Source organism: Python bivittatus, unplaced genomic scaffold (genome assembly GCF_059951505.1).
Source record: "Python bivittatus isolate LINGU-HERP-01145 unplaced genomic scaffold, Pbiv_v1 ctg000700_np1212, whole genome shotgun sequence".
In the NCBI taxonomy this organism is placed as follows: domain Eukaryota; kingdom Metazoa; phylum Chordata; class Lepidosauria; order Squamata; family Pythonidae; genus Python; species Python bivittatus.
In genome coordinates, this window is record NW_028277098.1 from 38,787,489 (window position 1) to 38,803,966 (window position 16,478).

The window sequence follows — 16,478 nt, forward strand, 5'->3', positions numbered from 1 at the left end:
CTCTAGAGCTTCAAAAGTTAATATCCATTAAGTTTTTGTCTGTGATATCCAAGAGGACTCCTCAAGTCAGCAAAAAAGTTGAAAAAGTGAAAGTTTACAAATACTGCAACTCAAAGGGTTTTTTTTTTATAGTAAAGACAGAGTGTAGCTCTGCTATCACTTTCTATCTATACTATCAATAAGATCTAGAAAAACAAAAAGACATGGCAATCCTTATACATCAGAGAAGAGGGCACGTGCTGCCCACCAATACATGGGGAAATGGACCTTTCCCTGTCCTAGCCTTAAGGCAAGTAAACCTTATCCATACTGGGGAAGGTCTGTGCGTGTTGCATGTACATACATAAGCTCCATTCCAGATTGTAGATTAGTTCATTCCTGGAATATGGAAAAGGGAAGGGACTGGATGATGATCCGTGGATTAGACTGAAAGCCAGTGCTTACCGTTACTGCACTTGCATTATCTTACATACCTCCATGCATAGCATCTATCCGAATCTTTAGATGGTTTTGACCTGACAATAGTTCTTTCAGTGCACTAAAATCAAAAATATTCCTCAACATATTTGCATAAGCTTCTACAGAGTCCACAATTTCAACTGAAAAACAAAAGCAAGAAATTAAATTGAAGAAACTGATCAGATCAAAGTAGCCACTGCTGTTGAATAAGTGCCTTGATAACAGTTACAAGAAAAAATAACCAAAAGATGGAGTTGCCTCACTTCTGACCACTGCACAAAATCTGGGTATAACTACAAACCTCTTCAAGTATCTACAAGATAAGCAACTTATGAATGAATGCTTCATCTTTTCTATTTCGCCAAACTTTTTAAAAATTGCTTTCTTATTGAAACAAGCATAGCATCAAGACAAAAACTAGAAAGAACAAAAAATAAACAAAATGTGGGGTCTATGTGTACATGAGAGAGCATAATATATAATCTTAAGGAAAATATATATATTTATACATTAATTCCATAGTCAGTATTTCGCTCTAGACATACATTTGTCTAGATCAATGGTTCTCAAAATAAGGAATGATAAATGATGAAGGAATTTGTGCGACCTCTTCAGATGTATAATTTTATTGGAGTTTGAAGAACTTAACACTACCTAATTAAGAGTGGTATGTTTATATGTTACATAAAGCAATGATGGAATTTTGCAACTTTATAAAATAAAACCCATTCACTGGAAATAAGTAATAAAACAATTAAAATGTTAATGAGAAGGAAGAGCCTGCTTAGATTTGCTTAATTCCTAAAATCTGGGTTTTTGAGACTCACTCTCATTTCTCATTCCACACTTATTTTGGATTGATAATTGTTCTTTATAACAACAACTGTAAAAATATTATAACTTTGCTACCAGGAACACATTTTGCAGCAATCCATGCAGCAATTTGAGTGCACAGGCCATGAGACTTGTGTATGCAAAACTGGAGCTCCATCCGAATTTGTTCCTGCTTTGCATGGACAAATTGGCAAGTATACAAGAAATTTCTTCTTAAACTTTTGACCAAAGGAAATTACTAACTGAACATTCTCACCAAAGATAGTAATGTATACTAATGAACTTATAACTTCTCCATTACAATCTAGAAAGTTTATCATATAAATACTATATGATTTGTAGAGAAGGATAGAGAATACTTGATAACTTGCTCAAACAGATTTAAAAGGAATTCTATGGTTTCAAGAAGATTAAGTCTGAATCCCCAATCATCCTCCCAGAATTTGAATCATTCAAAAGAAACTTTCTTGCTTGATGTAAGATTTTTATATAATCTTGAAGATTTCCCTTAATTTTAAATCAACTAAAATACACCATTCAACAAACATTGCTATTAGTAATAATTCTTCCATGCAATTACTGTATTAAAGGGAACTGATGTAAAAATCTAGCCCAAACCCTAAATTTATTTATATGAGGAAAGACAGTAAAACAAATATATTTATGAGACTGAAGCAGCAAATGTAGCATTATCTTAGGAACTTCAATTTATTGGGGCACTATTGAAGTTATATAGGCTTGGACATAAGTCCACCTAAGCCATTCTGCTGTTTCTAAATGGATTTTGAAATCAACAAACAATATTCACTGTTTGGAAATAAACACATTGGATATAAATACAGTTATTGCTGGTAGCTTCTGTCAGTAGAATTGAAAATTTTCCCTCTCTCTTGCAGATTTCCTCCATAGTTTCAAAACTTGTTGTGTGGAGGGTCCCATAAACATTTGAGAGTATACATGTGGGTGGTGGGGGAAGAAGCTGCTAAGACAGGAGCTTGGACTTAATCCCTACTAATTTTGAAATGGATGGTAACTTAAGGATTCAGTAGAAGGGTCTCAGGAAGAATGAATAATCAGGTCAAAATCTACCTTTGATGGAATTCTACCTTTTACAGAACTATTAAATGTACAGGAGTCCTTAGCTCTTTTATATGAGAATGGGGCTTATATAATAGTTTTGCAGAAGAAAAAAAAAAGTAATTATAACTTGAAGGTATGCTCCTTCTTACTAAATAGTAAATGTAAAGGTCTCCTTTGTATGTGACATCCTAGTTATCATCTAATTCAAGGGAAGATTCAAAAATACAGAAATTCAGGGTGATAGCAATATACATGCTGAACGTTCTTCTCCACATATATTAAAAATACAGGTGCCTTGTTCTTGACTGAGACATTGCAACAATTTAAAAATTGTTATCAGTGCAAGTGGGAACCCTTTGAAGGAGTGAAGAGACAGATTTTACTTGCCTGTAAATGGTTTAAACTTGTTCTCCAAGTCAAACTGCTGCTTTCCAATAGTACTGAGGTCTACGTTTAGATCTGGACATATAGCATACTCTTCAATAGTCTTGCTAATTTGGAAAATTTTATCAGTAATACCTTCAGGAGCAGGACCTAGTGAGAAAATTTTTTTTAATGAGAGGCAAATAGGCTTCTAGAAAAGATGTTAAATGAAGGATATTTTAATAGAGTTGAATGTAAATTTAACAGAGACTATTTATCACATTCCAAAAACAACTGTAGTAAAAAAAAAGTTTTAATCTCATGATCCAAAGTAGTAGTAGTAATGCACTCACTCCTTGTTTAGCGACTACTTTGGTTAGCGACCACTCACAAATACGACAGTAATAAATGGTAGCAAAAAATTCATTTTCCAACCAATGTGAGCATTTACAACCAAATGTTGTGAGCCTGACAACAACGCATGTTGGAGTGAGAGTAACACTAGCATAGGTGTATGTGAGAACAGCAACCAGTTACCTTCACAGTGTCTCCCTCTCTCTATCATGTGTTCACTTAGTGACCATTTTGCTTAATGACCTGCTCGTTTGAACAGAACTCGGTTGCTAAACAAGGAAAGGGTGTAATAACAACAACAACTTATGTAGACACAGAAAGTTTTAAATATATGTGTTAATCAACTTCTGTCAGGGGGGATTTCATGCAAGCAACATCTTCTACTGTAGGTTACAGAATGAATCAATATGAGTGTTTCAAGGTATAAATGGCAACAGACTTGGCTTGTCCATATTCTGTTGAATTTTTTTCTTCTATACCATTATAACAGCCCTATCATGTTTTGCATCTGGCTAGTCCCTTTAAAAAGATATAATCTAGATGGTTTCCTTCCAAGGCAATAACAACTACCTTCGTAAGCAAGCAGTGACTATGATATTATCTTAGAAACAGACACTATTATAGCATTACTGAAGTTTATGTACAGGTAGTCCTTGGGTCATGCTGGTAATTGGCACCAGAATTTCCGTTGCTAAGTGATCCGGTTGTAAAGCACAATGTCACCATCCTGCTTAGTGACAGCAATCCCAGCAGTCCTTGTTGCTGTCGTTAAGCGAGGACTGCAGGTTGTTAAGCAAGGACCTCATATGACTGCGACTTGCAACTTCCTGCCAACTTCCAACAAGCAAAGTGAATGGGGAAGCAGGAGGAAGTCACAAGTTGTGGTTACAACAAGCCTTTCCTTCTTAGGTAGCTCACAAGCAGGCTGGTGGCAAGAGCTACAGGTGGGTAGGTGAGCACTATGGAGTGTGGGCAGGTGCAAGTGCAGGCAGGCACATGGGTGGGTGCTATGGATGGGTGCGAGTTTGAGTGCGGATGTTATGGTCAGGCAGGTGGGTGAGTGGGTAGGTAGGTGCTACAGGCCAGTATGGGTGGGTGTCAGTGCAGGCGGGCTGGCAGGCTCTAAGGGGTATGAGATCCCCCTGCTGCCTGGGGGCTCCTCAGGAGAAAAAGTGGCAGGAGCAGAAGTGACTTGCAGGAGCGACTTGTGACTTCCTGCCAGCTTCCTCATTGATTTTGTTTGTCAGAAACTGGCAGGGAAGGTTGCGAATGGCAATCATGTGACTGCGAGATGCTGCAACTGTCATAAATGTGAGTCAGTTGCCAAGCGTCTGAATCATGATCACATGATTGTGGGGGCACTACAATGGCCAAATTTGAGGACCAGTTGTAAGTCCCTCTCGTTCAGTGCCATCGTAACTTGGAAAGGTTGCTGAATGAGTGGTCATAACTCAAGGACTACCTGTACGTGGACTAAGAGTTGCAAAGGTCTAGAAACACTGAGGAGGCATGGAGGGGGACAGAAAAAAACAATAAAGTTCTAAGGAGAAATGAAAGGGGGAAAATGGAAAATTTTTCTCCTGCAATTTTTCAGTTTTCCCCCAAGGCCTTCCTATTTCTATGCAGGCCTAGACAGGAGATAACTTTTGTTGTGGAAGGAAGAGGAAGAGTATAATTATACATATAAACACTGCTTCTAATGCCTTTTATTAAGATATGATATTGTAAATGAGTGATTACAGATAATTTCTAGCAAAAAGTGACAATAATACATTTCAGAAAGAATAGAGCCTAGGCATTGTCTTGCACGTTTAGGTCTTTGCTTCCTCATCTCTCTTGAAGTATTCCCTTTTCCTTGCCCCTTGCCTTCAGTTAAATGCTTTTCCTCCCGAAGCCAAACTGGGTTCCTTCAGCAGACCCAAATCATACCACTGATTCATAAACATACTATGGTCACCAACATAACACAGATGGGTAATGTTTATGCACTCAACAATAGCAGGAGAGAAGTTCACTGTGGAAGAATGGAATTAGAATAGTCTTACTTACCTCCATTTGAAATATTGAATTTAATGCCAAAATCTCCATTCGGTCCACCAGGGTTATGACTTGCTGTCAAAATTATACCACCGATGGCTTTTATTTTCCTAATAATACAGGACACTGCAGGGGTAGAAAGAATTCCATTCTGTCCAATTACTAACCGGCCAATCTAAAACAAGAATGGAAGAAAAGCAAAACCCACAAGAGTGTGTTAGGATACAGGTTGCAATTTTTTTAAAAAAAGGTTACAATATTTACCAATGTTTTCTTCAGCTTTTACAACAGTCAGTTTTTCTTTCACATCTGACCATCCTATTAAAAAATTGGGCAGACAAAAGCATTTACATGTTTGCTTATCTTAACCATTTGTTCCATTTACCAAATTATGCACAATGAATTTGTTTTATCTTAAATAGCTGTATTAGTTACTATAGGCCCTAATCTCTCATTAGTTACCAAGTTTGCATTATTCTTTAGCTTATTTTTTTAATCAATTTATAAAAATTATGCAACTTACATGCTCAAAAAATCTCTGGACTTAACAGCACCTTCATGTTCTAGAAAACGAATCTAAACCAAGAGAATGTTATTCAAATACATTTTGATGATCAAGATATCCTCTGATAAAATTAAGATTTTCAATAAATGTTTCATTTACAGGTGCTTTAAGCTATTGTATTGCTTTTTGTATTTCTTTTTGTCCTCACTGTTGCTTCATGCCAGATGTACGTAATGATACTCCTAAGCCATACTGTACCTGAGAAATGAGGTTGCATGATACCAGCGATGGCGAACCTTTTGGGCTCGGCGTGTCAAAAATTTGGAAAATGCCTAACTTGACTTTGCTGGCGTGTCACTCCCTCCCACAAACAAAAGAGAAACAATTCTTTACATATTCATTTATTTTTAAAAATACAGTCCAATCATGTTTGGTGCTATGTATTATATAAAGAAACATCAAATAATTACAAAAATGAAATATGAGTAAAACAAACCCAGTTTCTTTGGTAATTCAGATAGGAAGAATAGTTGTTGTCAGGTGTTGGTGAACACTGGTGTGTCACCCAAAACATTGTGGTGTGTCACCTTTGACATGCATGTCATAGGTTTGCCATCACTGCAATATACAGTAGTAGATTCACAGCAGTTAGATTCCAATCTCTTCCCAAAAGCTAAACACGTTAGTCTTTACTTTTGTAATTAGCAATACTTCATTTATAAAATAAACTAAGATGCTAATATGCTTTCAAAGCTTATATGTGTCTGTAAACAACCCATTACTCCCAGATATGTGGGTATGGGATCTCAAAATTATGGGAGCTGTATTTCATGCTAACCAGTAGGTTCCATGATAGGAAAAGGCCCTTGAGATGGCCCCCAATTTGGAATGTGTCTGCTGCTGCTATGCCTTTAACCCCATTATAAAATCTACTCACTTGCCAAAGATGGCACTCAGGTCTAAGAATCAATCCACCCATCCCAGATGATCAGATATTCTTCCCAAATGGAACAGATAGTTTAATCACTGCAGTGAAATTAATCAAAACCATTTAAAATTTACACTTGGGGGCATTTTTCATCTCCAGTGAGACTTAACATTTAGGTAATTTTCTACCTGCATGCAAGGCAAAGTAGGAGCAAGTTCCATCTCCTACCGACCCATACATACACAAAGTTATTCTGGTGCTTTCCTATTAGGGTAAAAAAGAGCATCATGCCTCTCTCCTGGCCCTGTGGGGTGTGAGGTATGTGAACTTCAACTCAACTTGCCATATTCAGGAGGCTTCTGTAAGAGATAGTGTATATTGATAGTCTGCTATGACTCTATATAAGTTAAGAAGACTTTCTCATTTAGGATCTGGTTGGGTGGTGAGGGCGGAAATTGGTGTCACTTATAATTTAGACTTCAGACATGCACATTTCAATCCCTATTTCCTCCAGCTGTCCACTGAAAATACGCATACAACTGTAAATGTAAAATATTTACAAAGCAGTTGCTTTGTGATTCTCAAGAATTTTTTATTTGAACTGCAAATAAAAAATCCATACTACCCAGATGATAGCATTCTTTGAGGACCGTTTGAGAAGTTTCTGTAGGACAAGAAATAATGTTCAAGCAAGGCTGAAATGCTTATTTGCTGTATCTTCTATAAAGGAAAAGAATATTTCAGATCTCAGTTCAAAATAGATCTACTAATTAATTGAGATGGATTTTTTTCCCATCTAGAATTACGTGGTACTTTCTGAGTTCTTCGCAAATTATTTGTCATGGTACATATCTCATTTTCTTTTCCTCAGGAACACTGTTTCTTGGGACCGTAAATAGTAAAGATCAGATTTCCCAACTGAGCTAGCTGCCTTAAGTACTTTCTTCTTCTTCAGAAGATCTATTAGATAGGAAGGGAACCAGAACTGTAGATCAGCATTCTAAATATGGCTTCAGCAGCCCCGGACCATGCTATAATTGTAACTCTAATTATAGATTTCCCTATGTAGGCATGCAAACTAAGGGAGTTCTGGCATATTAAGTTTTCTTTTAATTAAATTAAATCACTGTGTAAAACATAGAACGTAATTACTTAACTGATTCATCACTTCTGGCAATGTAAATCCATATGTTACAACAACAACAATAACAAAATCTAGTATATAAATTAATGAATCAGCAAGAAAAAACTAATATAAGAGATAATAAGATATGATCTTATTTGGAAAGTAGGACTCATCATTCCTAAATTATACATTCTACTTGCTGCATCTCTCATATATTGATAGGATTTGTTCAAAATAAAAAGTTTACACGTGTAACTATCCTTAGAGGTATACCCTGTATTTCACCCAACTATTGACGATAAGAACTTAAATATATATTTTCAGGTATTGTACAAGAGATTTGATTTTGGAAAACAGGCTTACTATTGCACTGCAAATTATCATGTTTTTAAATGCTAATTATCCCAAATGCTACCAAGCAAGATTGCCAAGGATTAATTTATTTTATTAATACCTTGCCTTTCTACTCGAATAAGTACTCAAGGCAGCTTTTCTTTTTAATAAAAAGGAATTGCAAATTAAACAACAAACCAATTTAACTTTAAGAGCTTTCCAACAGAAGAGGCATTTGGATAGCAGCTATGTGCCAGGATAGGCACAATATCAATGTGTGTCAAGATGGGCACAATATCAATATATTTTAATTAAATCTGACCATGGATTACTAGTCGAGATGCCACTTGGGTAAGAAAACCTTAAAAAAAAAAAGGCTCAATTTTGGTGAAGCAAAAATAAGACAAAACAAAAACCCTTCATAATGTCTGCACCAGCTAGATTAAGAAATGTATAATGCCTTGAACATTCATAGGTCAAGATCTACCTCACTGGATTGATCAATGTGATCAATGCACGAAATGTCCCAAGTGGAATGGTACCCAAATAAATTAAAACTCATAAAATAACAGCAGTGGCAGAAGTGAGTCACAATACTATCTAGATCAAAAATGAATATGAAATCCATTCAAATGGAGATCGGGTATACATAGGATGGCTATGACTGAGCCCACTCTCCACTCTTCCCAAGCCCTGTTCAGTAATGTGAACATCTAAAATGGGGAAAACTTCCTGTAGCAAGCTAAGCATTATCAGGATTTGCTAAGACAAACTTGTGAATTAGTTTTAATTCAGCCATTTCAGAGGAGAGAAGCACTTTGAAGCTGACTGCTCCTTTGGGCATGAACCTAGGAAATTAGCTTATGTTGCCCAGGTTCACGCATCAAAGCCATAACGTGGGCATCCTCTTAAGATTTAGTGTAATATGTAATACAGCCATTCTAGTTTATAACCTCTAGCATGGGCTGCTGTATCAGACCAGCTCAAGGCAGCTTATTCAACAAATTATGCTTGAGCTAACTATAGCTTAGTACATTGTATAAACCCAGCCAGTGAGTCAGACTATTGGTCAGAAAAGATACAGATTACCAGCAGTTCTCCATATGGAGATATTAGGACTGAACCTAGCAACTTCTGTATATAACGCATGTTTTTTTTCAAGAAAAAGGACAGGGAATGAAATGCAACCCAATGCAAAATTTGCTCCTAAGCCATGCCTAGCACAAGACAGCCACTGTGGTTAAGGTGTTGAACTAGGAGAAGAGAGACACAATTTTTAGTCCATCCTCAACCATGGATGCTCACTGGGTGTCTTTGGACCAATCTCTCTCTCTCTCTCAGCACATTCTACTTTAGATGGTTCTTGTCATGGGGAAAAATAGGAGGGAATGCTATGTATGGTGACTTGGGCTCCAGATATGAGACAGTAAGGCTTCAAGATTTTGAAATAACTCTCCACCCCCAAATATCATGCCAATCTATTTTATATTTATTTACAGTATTTTTATACTGCCAACTCCACATGGGCTCTATGTAGAAGGAAGAATGAAATGATGCAGAGCAACTGGCTAGATGCGGGTCACTCCTAAAGCAGAGCTTCCACACCCAATCTATCATTTACAGAATAATGTGCAAGACTGAAAGGCTTCCCTATTGAGCAGCCTTATATTGTCATAAAATATCTGAAATACACAGCATGTGCGTCCATTAATTCTTTAGCATTAAGCCTGACTGTTACTGTATTCTTTCAATGATTTTTGCATTGGCTTGATAGCCTATATGGCCATTCTAAATACTGTACTGTATCTGCTTCCTAAAGTTCCAATTAGCTACTTTGGAAAATGGGATTCTGAATCAGATAAGCAGTTTGTCTAACCCAATAGAGCTCTTATATTCCTAAATTGATAGCATACTTGGGATCCACATGTTTGAACTGGCTTAAAAGCTATCCAGCTGTGGCTACTTTGATGTCTTTCATCTCCAAGTCCTTTTTCCTCTCTCTTCCTTGTGTTGGGAGAGAAAAGAAAGGCTCCACACCTTATGCTGAGTTTTGGGGCAGTCTGGTTTAAAGTACTATCAAGTACGAGAGATTCAGGAGGGTAAGAAAGGGGATTACACAAAATAAGAACCTTTATCTGAGGTTCAGGGAGACCTGTTATTGACTAGTCTACATGGAGGGCATTAGATTGTGAAGGAAGGTGTATCCTTTTGATTTTTTTTTTTATTTCCCCATTCAAAAGAAATCACCACCTTTTAGATATCACATTAAACTATAGTTTGGCATCTTGAAAATGAACTTCAGAAAACTTCAAGTTCAGCTTGAGACCATAAGAGCTTTCAGAGCTTGCAATGGTTTAATTACAGCTAAATTGTTGTATATGTTTGGACTTGGCCACTGTCTTCTACAAGCCATTCTGAACTATAGATGGCTTCCACCCAAATTTGCTATTGAACTAATTTAAGCACCAGTAGAACCAAGGAAACCTTTACATAAGAGAATTTCATTTCAAAAGTATGATTGATTTCCCTTCCAAATTAATAATATTCACATCTGGCACAAAAATTGGCATGCAAGGGGCTCAAATACACTTTTTAACACTATTCTTTAAAACTTCTCAAAGAAACCAAAGATAAAGGTATTATCTTACATTAAATGGCAGAATTCTAACGGAATTTTGCCACAACTGAAGTTTACCAGATAAAGAGAGAATCCCGATTACGCTAATGTATTCAAGATCATAGTTTTCAAGCATACCAATATTTCTCATGACAAAACTATTTATGTTCATTGAGAAACTAAACATATGCTTTGTCAAGTCATCTACTGTGTTGCTCAGATGCACAGTGAGAGAACTTTGGCTATTCTAACTATGACAGGAAAAAAAAGCATACACAGACATATACTTAAGCACAAATTTTGGATATATTATTAAATTCATACAGTAATCAGTCACTTGCTATGGGTAACAAAGTAACAAGTAACCAAAAATTTTTTTTTTATCTGCAATAATCTCTATCTACTTTTCAAACCAGACTATGTAATAATATAGGATAATTGTTTTCAGCACTAATTTAGGCATTTCTTTCCTTCAGCTCCTCATAGTCATGCTGGTAAAAATATATATTGGCACATTTACAAAAATTAGAGACATGCTCCTGAATGAGCCAATCATATATTAAGCATTAGTGATATAATATTTATGATATACCAACCCCGTTGGCAGCAGCCATCTGAGCTATCAGTTTTATTGCAACCTTATTAAAATATCTCCCATCTCCTCCAACCACCACGGTAGATCCTTGTCGATCTCTTAGGTCTATGGAAAAAAATATACTCTGAATAAAATTGTGCAGGTAGTTTAGCTTGGTCTGAAAAATATAAGTCTTCTTCCGTAAACCACTAGTTCCTGGCTTCTGGTCATTATAAGGTGCTGTTGGCAAAGTCAGTACTGGTAGTGGGTTGTCTTCCATGATCCTTTTTGATATAAATACATTAAAAATAAAGAATTATATTAACGATGAACATTTAAGATCAACTTTGATACCAGCAATAGCAGATAGAGGCTCAGTGAAGTAGTTCTATATCCTAAAATAGCTCCTTGAACCTTCAGCCAAATGTGGTTTCTGTAACTGAAGAGCTTTTCTTGCACTTGCTCTGAAAGATCACTGTCAGAGAAAATACATACAATTTCACACAGAGATCCCTCAGGAAAATGGATGTTCTGGAAGACTTTGAAAGCCTTTTGTTTGCTGCGGTAACAGGATTCTGGATCTCCTGTATCCTCACCAACAGGATTCAACTGCGGTAAATTCTGCCTGGTATTCTTCTTTTTTAGCCGAGATGGGTATAGAAGAGTTTTAGAGTTCTGCCCCTCAGTCAGAAGCACTGATGAACTGCTCCAGCCAAGAAGTCCAAACTAAGGTGAAGCTAAATTGCTTTAGCCAGGCAAGCAGGTTTATAAATGACTGCCTGGTTTCCAGTTGTGGTTCCCATTTTCACACAGTCCTCATCCAGACGTGATTGCCACAAAGGTAAGTCTTGACAGAAGCATGCCAGTCAAGTGCTAAAGTTATTTCATGGAGACTTTAAAGGTCACTCTTAAAATGGAAGTCAGGACTTCTCAGTTACTTACAGTTTCTGTATCCCTCTGTTATTTTAATAACCAGAAGGTTCTTCAGGGCCAAAAGGCTATAATGTTAGCTATAATATTAATTAGACAATACGACAATCAAAAGAATTATCTAGCAATGTCAATTTTTTTCTTAATTTTCAACCATTCTCACATATAAAGCACAGCTCGATATTCAGATTTCAACCAGTTTGTTTCAAGTTCATTTTAAGCAAAAATGCCTTTCATAGCATTTTAATATAATGAAATGTACATGTTTACAAAATAAACTGTATTGCAGATTTCTCAACTTGAACACACAGATTTCTTTTATTCTTTGGAAAGACTTGAAAACAATCTGAGCATTTTTCACAACAAATCTATGTTCCTGCTATTTACTTTCCTAGACAGCTTGGGTCTCTCCAGAGATTCAAATCTATCTCCCAAATCTGTTTTAAATAATGCTGCTGAATTAAAATGTTTAATGTTAAGAGAAGGGGGAAATACACAGGGTGTCATCATGATAAATATAATGACATTTTAGTTAATCTAAATCAATTGAATTATTATCTCCCGATTGGTATTTTTTGGAGTATTTTCTCCCCTGCCCCACGCCCACTAAATACTGATTGCTGCCTCAATTTTGCACACCCTGTCCCGTTCCAAATGTGATCATTTGGAAAACCTTCTTACCATCATGGCTGTCCAAGCATAAAACTAGTGTGTAACATACAGGATTGTTAAAGTACCGATTCTTTGATCCTTTGCAGAGAAAGAGATCAAACTTACGAAAACTTGTAAACTAATATACCTTATAAGTTAGCCTCTTGTCTCTTTTCTGCTAAACCCAGATGAATGAAATACTACAGCGCAAGATTATCTTCAGAATATATCCAAAGTAGATGCAAAGATGATGCAAAACAAACCCTGTTTTCTTTTGTTACTGTTGCAGATTTATATTTTTTAATATGTGGATTATATCACCTTTCCTCTTCTTGGTACATACAATCTGATTACTAAGGGTATTCAAAGCACAACATCCTGAACATTATGCACTTTGCAAACTCTTTCTCTCTCTCAAAAAAAAAGGGTGGTCTATACATAGTATGGAAAATGACTAATTGAGGGCATAAAGGAGAAACAATATTCTTTTTTAAAAATGCTGCCTTTATTGAAAATGCTAGGATACATGTAGTTTAAATTCACAGGTAGAAGCTGCCCTCTTGTGGTATACAGTGCAACCATACAATTCAGAGTTTTGACCGGTAAAGACTAAGCTGGTGAATAATTTACAGCAATTTAATTACTGAAAGTTAACTAAAACCCTATTGTCATAGTCAATAGTAACTATTAGTTTACATTACATTAGTCAAACAGCAGACAGCTTTGCAGACAATATTTATACATTTAAGATCCCTGAGTGGGATTTAAATTATATTTCTTCACTGCAGTGATAAGAGTTTTTTCAGTAGCGATTTGAAGGCAACATGGGGTATTTGAGTCTTGCATTCAAATTCTTATACACCCCTGTAACTCACTTCACAACCTTGGGAAACTATATCCTTTTCCAATTTCACCAAATTCTTGTGAACAAAAGAAATGTGTATTTGCTACCCTGAGTTCCTTATAAGAACAGTAGGAAAGAAACTTGTATTTTAAAAATGACCTATGTGAGATTGTGTGGGATACTAGAGAACAATCAAAAGACAGAAGGTAAGTCCATTGGCAGCTTATCTCATAAATGGCAACTTAGTCCAGTGGCAAGAAACCTGGGTAGAAGCACTTCAAATAACTGAGATGCCACCTGAAATAATTCATTATAAAGGGGGGTTGGAAATTCTTCTTATGATTTCATAGATTCCATATTTATCTTCAGTAAGACACCTTACATAAATCTGTATTTTCTATACTTCCTTGATCTTGTACAACTAAGTGAAACCTGATAGCCTGATAAGTTGGGTTTGGGTTTCCAAGGAACTGAGACATGTTTAAAATTCAGTAAAAAAAATCAGGAGCAGAAACCACAGTTGAAACCTTGTTTGTTTTCACTAATTAAAATTAGACCTTATTACTAAGAGTTGGGTCCACTGAACCTAATCAGATTTACTTCTGTATAGTGATGCCTAGGATCACACTGCCTGCTTAGCATCCCTTCTATTTCAACTTGAAAAGAACAGAATAGGATTGCTTCATTAACATCTTGTTTCCCGTTCCTATTGTTTTAGGTTGTCCTAACAATAATTATTGATATCATTTGTATATTGTACTAAAGCATGGTTTGAAACAAACCATAACTAGTAAGATCACCCCACATCAAATCATAACCACACCAAATCATAAAACATGTTTACCAACCACAGTGTCTCCATTTACACTACACAATGCTCTGAGCCAAAGTTCCAGTATACGAACCAAACTACAGAAATGAATTATTGGGCCTACAGAATTATATAATATTTTATTTACCAAGCATTTAGCCTACTACTGATCTGTGGTACTGCCATAAATAACAAATTTGGTTTAGCAAAATATTAATGAATTCCATGAGTAATCCTATACATTTGTACTAGTCCCATTCTAAGTAAAGAATACTTAAGCTTGCATCTTAAATTGTATATGCCCAACAATCGTTTACAGTACTTCATATAGTAAACCACCTATCTCTGGTGTAACGCATTAGCTAGGTTCCCACATCATACTCAGTCATGATAAGATTTGTAACTAATTCAGTTTAGCAACTTAACTAGCCATTATGGTTTGAAAAACCACAGTTTATGGCTTAATATGTGTGATGCCAGATAAATGGGACTTACTCCACAAAATATGGTTAAATAAACCATGACTTAGCACAATGTGTAAAGTAACATGTGTTAGTAGAATGATCAAAATGGAAGTAACTATTAATTACTAATTATTTCTTTAATTATCTCACATTGCATACAATATAATAGTTCCTGCAATCAGAATACACTGCAGCCCAATTCAGAGGTTAAAGTTACTCTCTACAGGCAGTCCACAGTTTAAGAATGAGTTCTATACCCAAGGTCTGTCTTTAAGTTGAATTTGTATGTAAGCCAGAAAGTATTATTGTATAATACTGTGTAAATAGTATTGGGTAATGCACTTGAACCATTGTGTATTTAACTCGAATTGTTGTGTATATAATTCAAATTTTGCTACAATAGGCTCCGTTCTTAACTATGGGTTGTCTGTAACCAGGTGTTCTTAACCTGGGGACTACCTGTACTCACAAATGATATCTTGCTTTAGCTTTTAAACAGGCTGTCTGTTCTCCCGGAGGTCGTGCAATGACCTCTCTTCCTATAGCTTGTGTTGACCTTTGCGCTCCAGCAATGGTATTATCAGTATTTAAAACATGAATTACAGGAAAGTCTCAAAGAAAGAAGCTAAGCAAATGCAAAGAACATTCTTGATGGATATTAAAGCATCTAATGACAGAAGAAGGTATTTCAGGTGCTAGGCCTCAATAGGTCAAAATCTTTGCTAAGAGGTCACTGGAAAGCCCTGAAGTATTTACAGAAGTGTTAGGGTCTGTGATCTCAGAGTCCCACTTCAATCCTAGTATGGTTAGGAGGTAGTTAACTGGATTTTACAGCTTCCCACAGTTTAGAAATCCTGCTGATCTAGTTATTTTAGCATGTAATTCCTCTTCTGCATCCAACATTCCTTATGAAAATCTAGGTGCCTACTACGACAGTGAAAAGCATTAAAAAGGAACAGTTTACAGTGTGCATGTAGTGGAAAGAGGGAATGGCCTTGAGGGACAAGAGGAAGAGCTGCTACCAAGACAATGGTCAGATAAAAGAAACCTGAGTCTGGGGCAGAACTGTACCTGAGAAAACATCTCAGACAAGAATCCATTACTATATTTTTACAATAAAAGTAATATTGGCCTGCATGACTTTGGTTTCCTAGTCTGATCTACACTGAAGGGCTGACATGAATCTTGTAAGTCTGAATGCACTTCCCCCCTCCCTTCCTTTATCTCTGTGAAAACTATGAAGGGTCTTGCCTGAGATGTTTTCTAAGGTTATGGTTCCGTCCCGGACTCAGGTTTTATTTGACTGTTCTCTTGGTAGTGCCTCTTCTTGCTGCCCCTCAAGGCCATTACCTCTGCCCATTACAGTGCATCAACACAAGTGAAGCATCCCTCCTTGGGACATAAAAGCAGCTACATCTTCTCCCTATGGCTGCTTAGCTTTGCTGGCACTCTCAGCAGAAGAGCTACATATGCACAAACATGTTTGTAGAGACAGTGCAAGAAAGCTCTACAGCACAATCTGAGCCTATTGAATCTGAAGTCTCCCACTGAGTTCAGTGTGTTTATTC

The 16,478-nt window shown here is 36.4% G+C and overlaps 1 protein-coding gene across 1 annotated transcript in view; it reads right to left on the bottom strand.

Moving 5' to 3' along the window:
* Positions 1-16,478, bottom strand: part of PGM1 (phosphoglucomutase 1) — a 36,133-nt gene that overhangs the window by 13,295 nt on the left and 6,360 nt on the right. The window contains exons 2-4 of the mRNA XM_007421258.3: positions 5,140-5,302; positions 2,761-2,907; positions 474-599 (exon numbers count right to left, since the gene is read on the bottom strand). Of these exons, the coding sequence (XP_007421320.2) occupies positions 474-599; positions 2,761-2,907; positions 5,140-5,302 (436 nt within the window). The remainder of the gene's footprint in view (positions 1-473; positions 600-2,760; positions 2,908-5,139; positions 5,303-16,478) is intronic.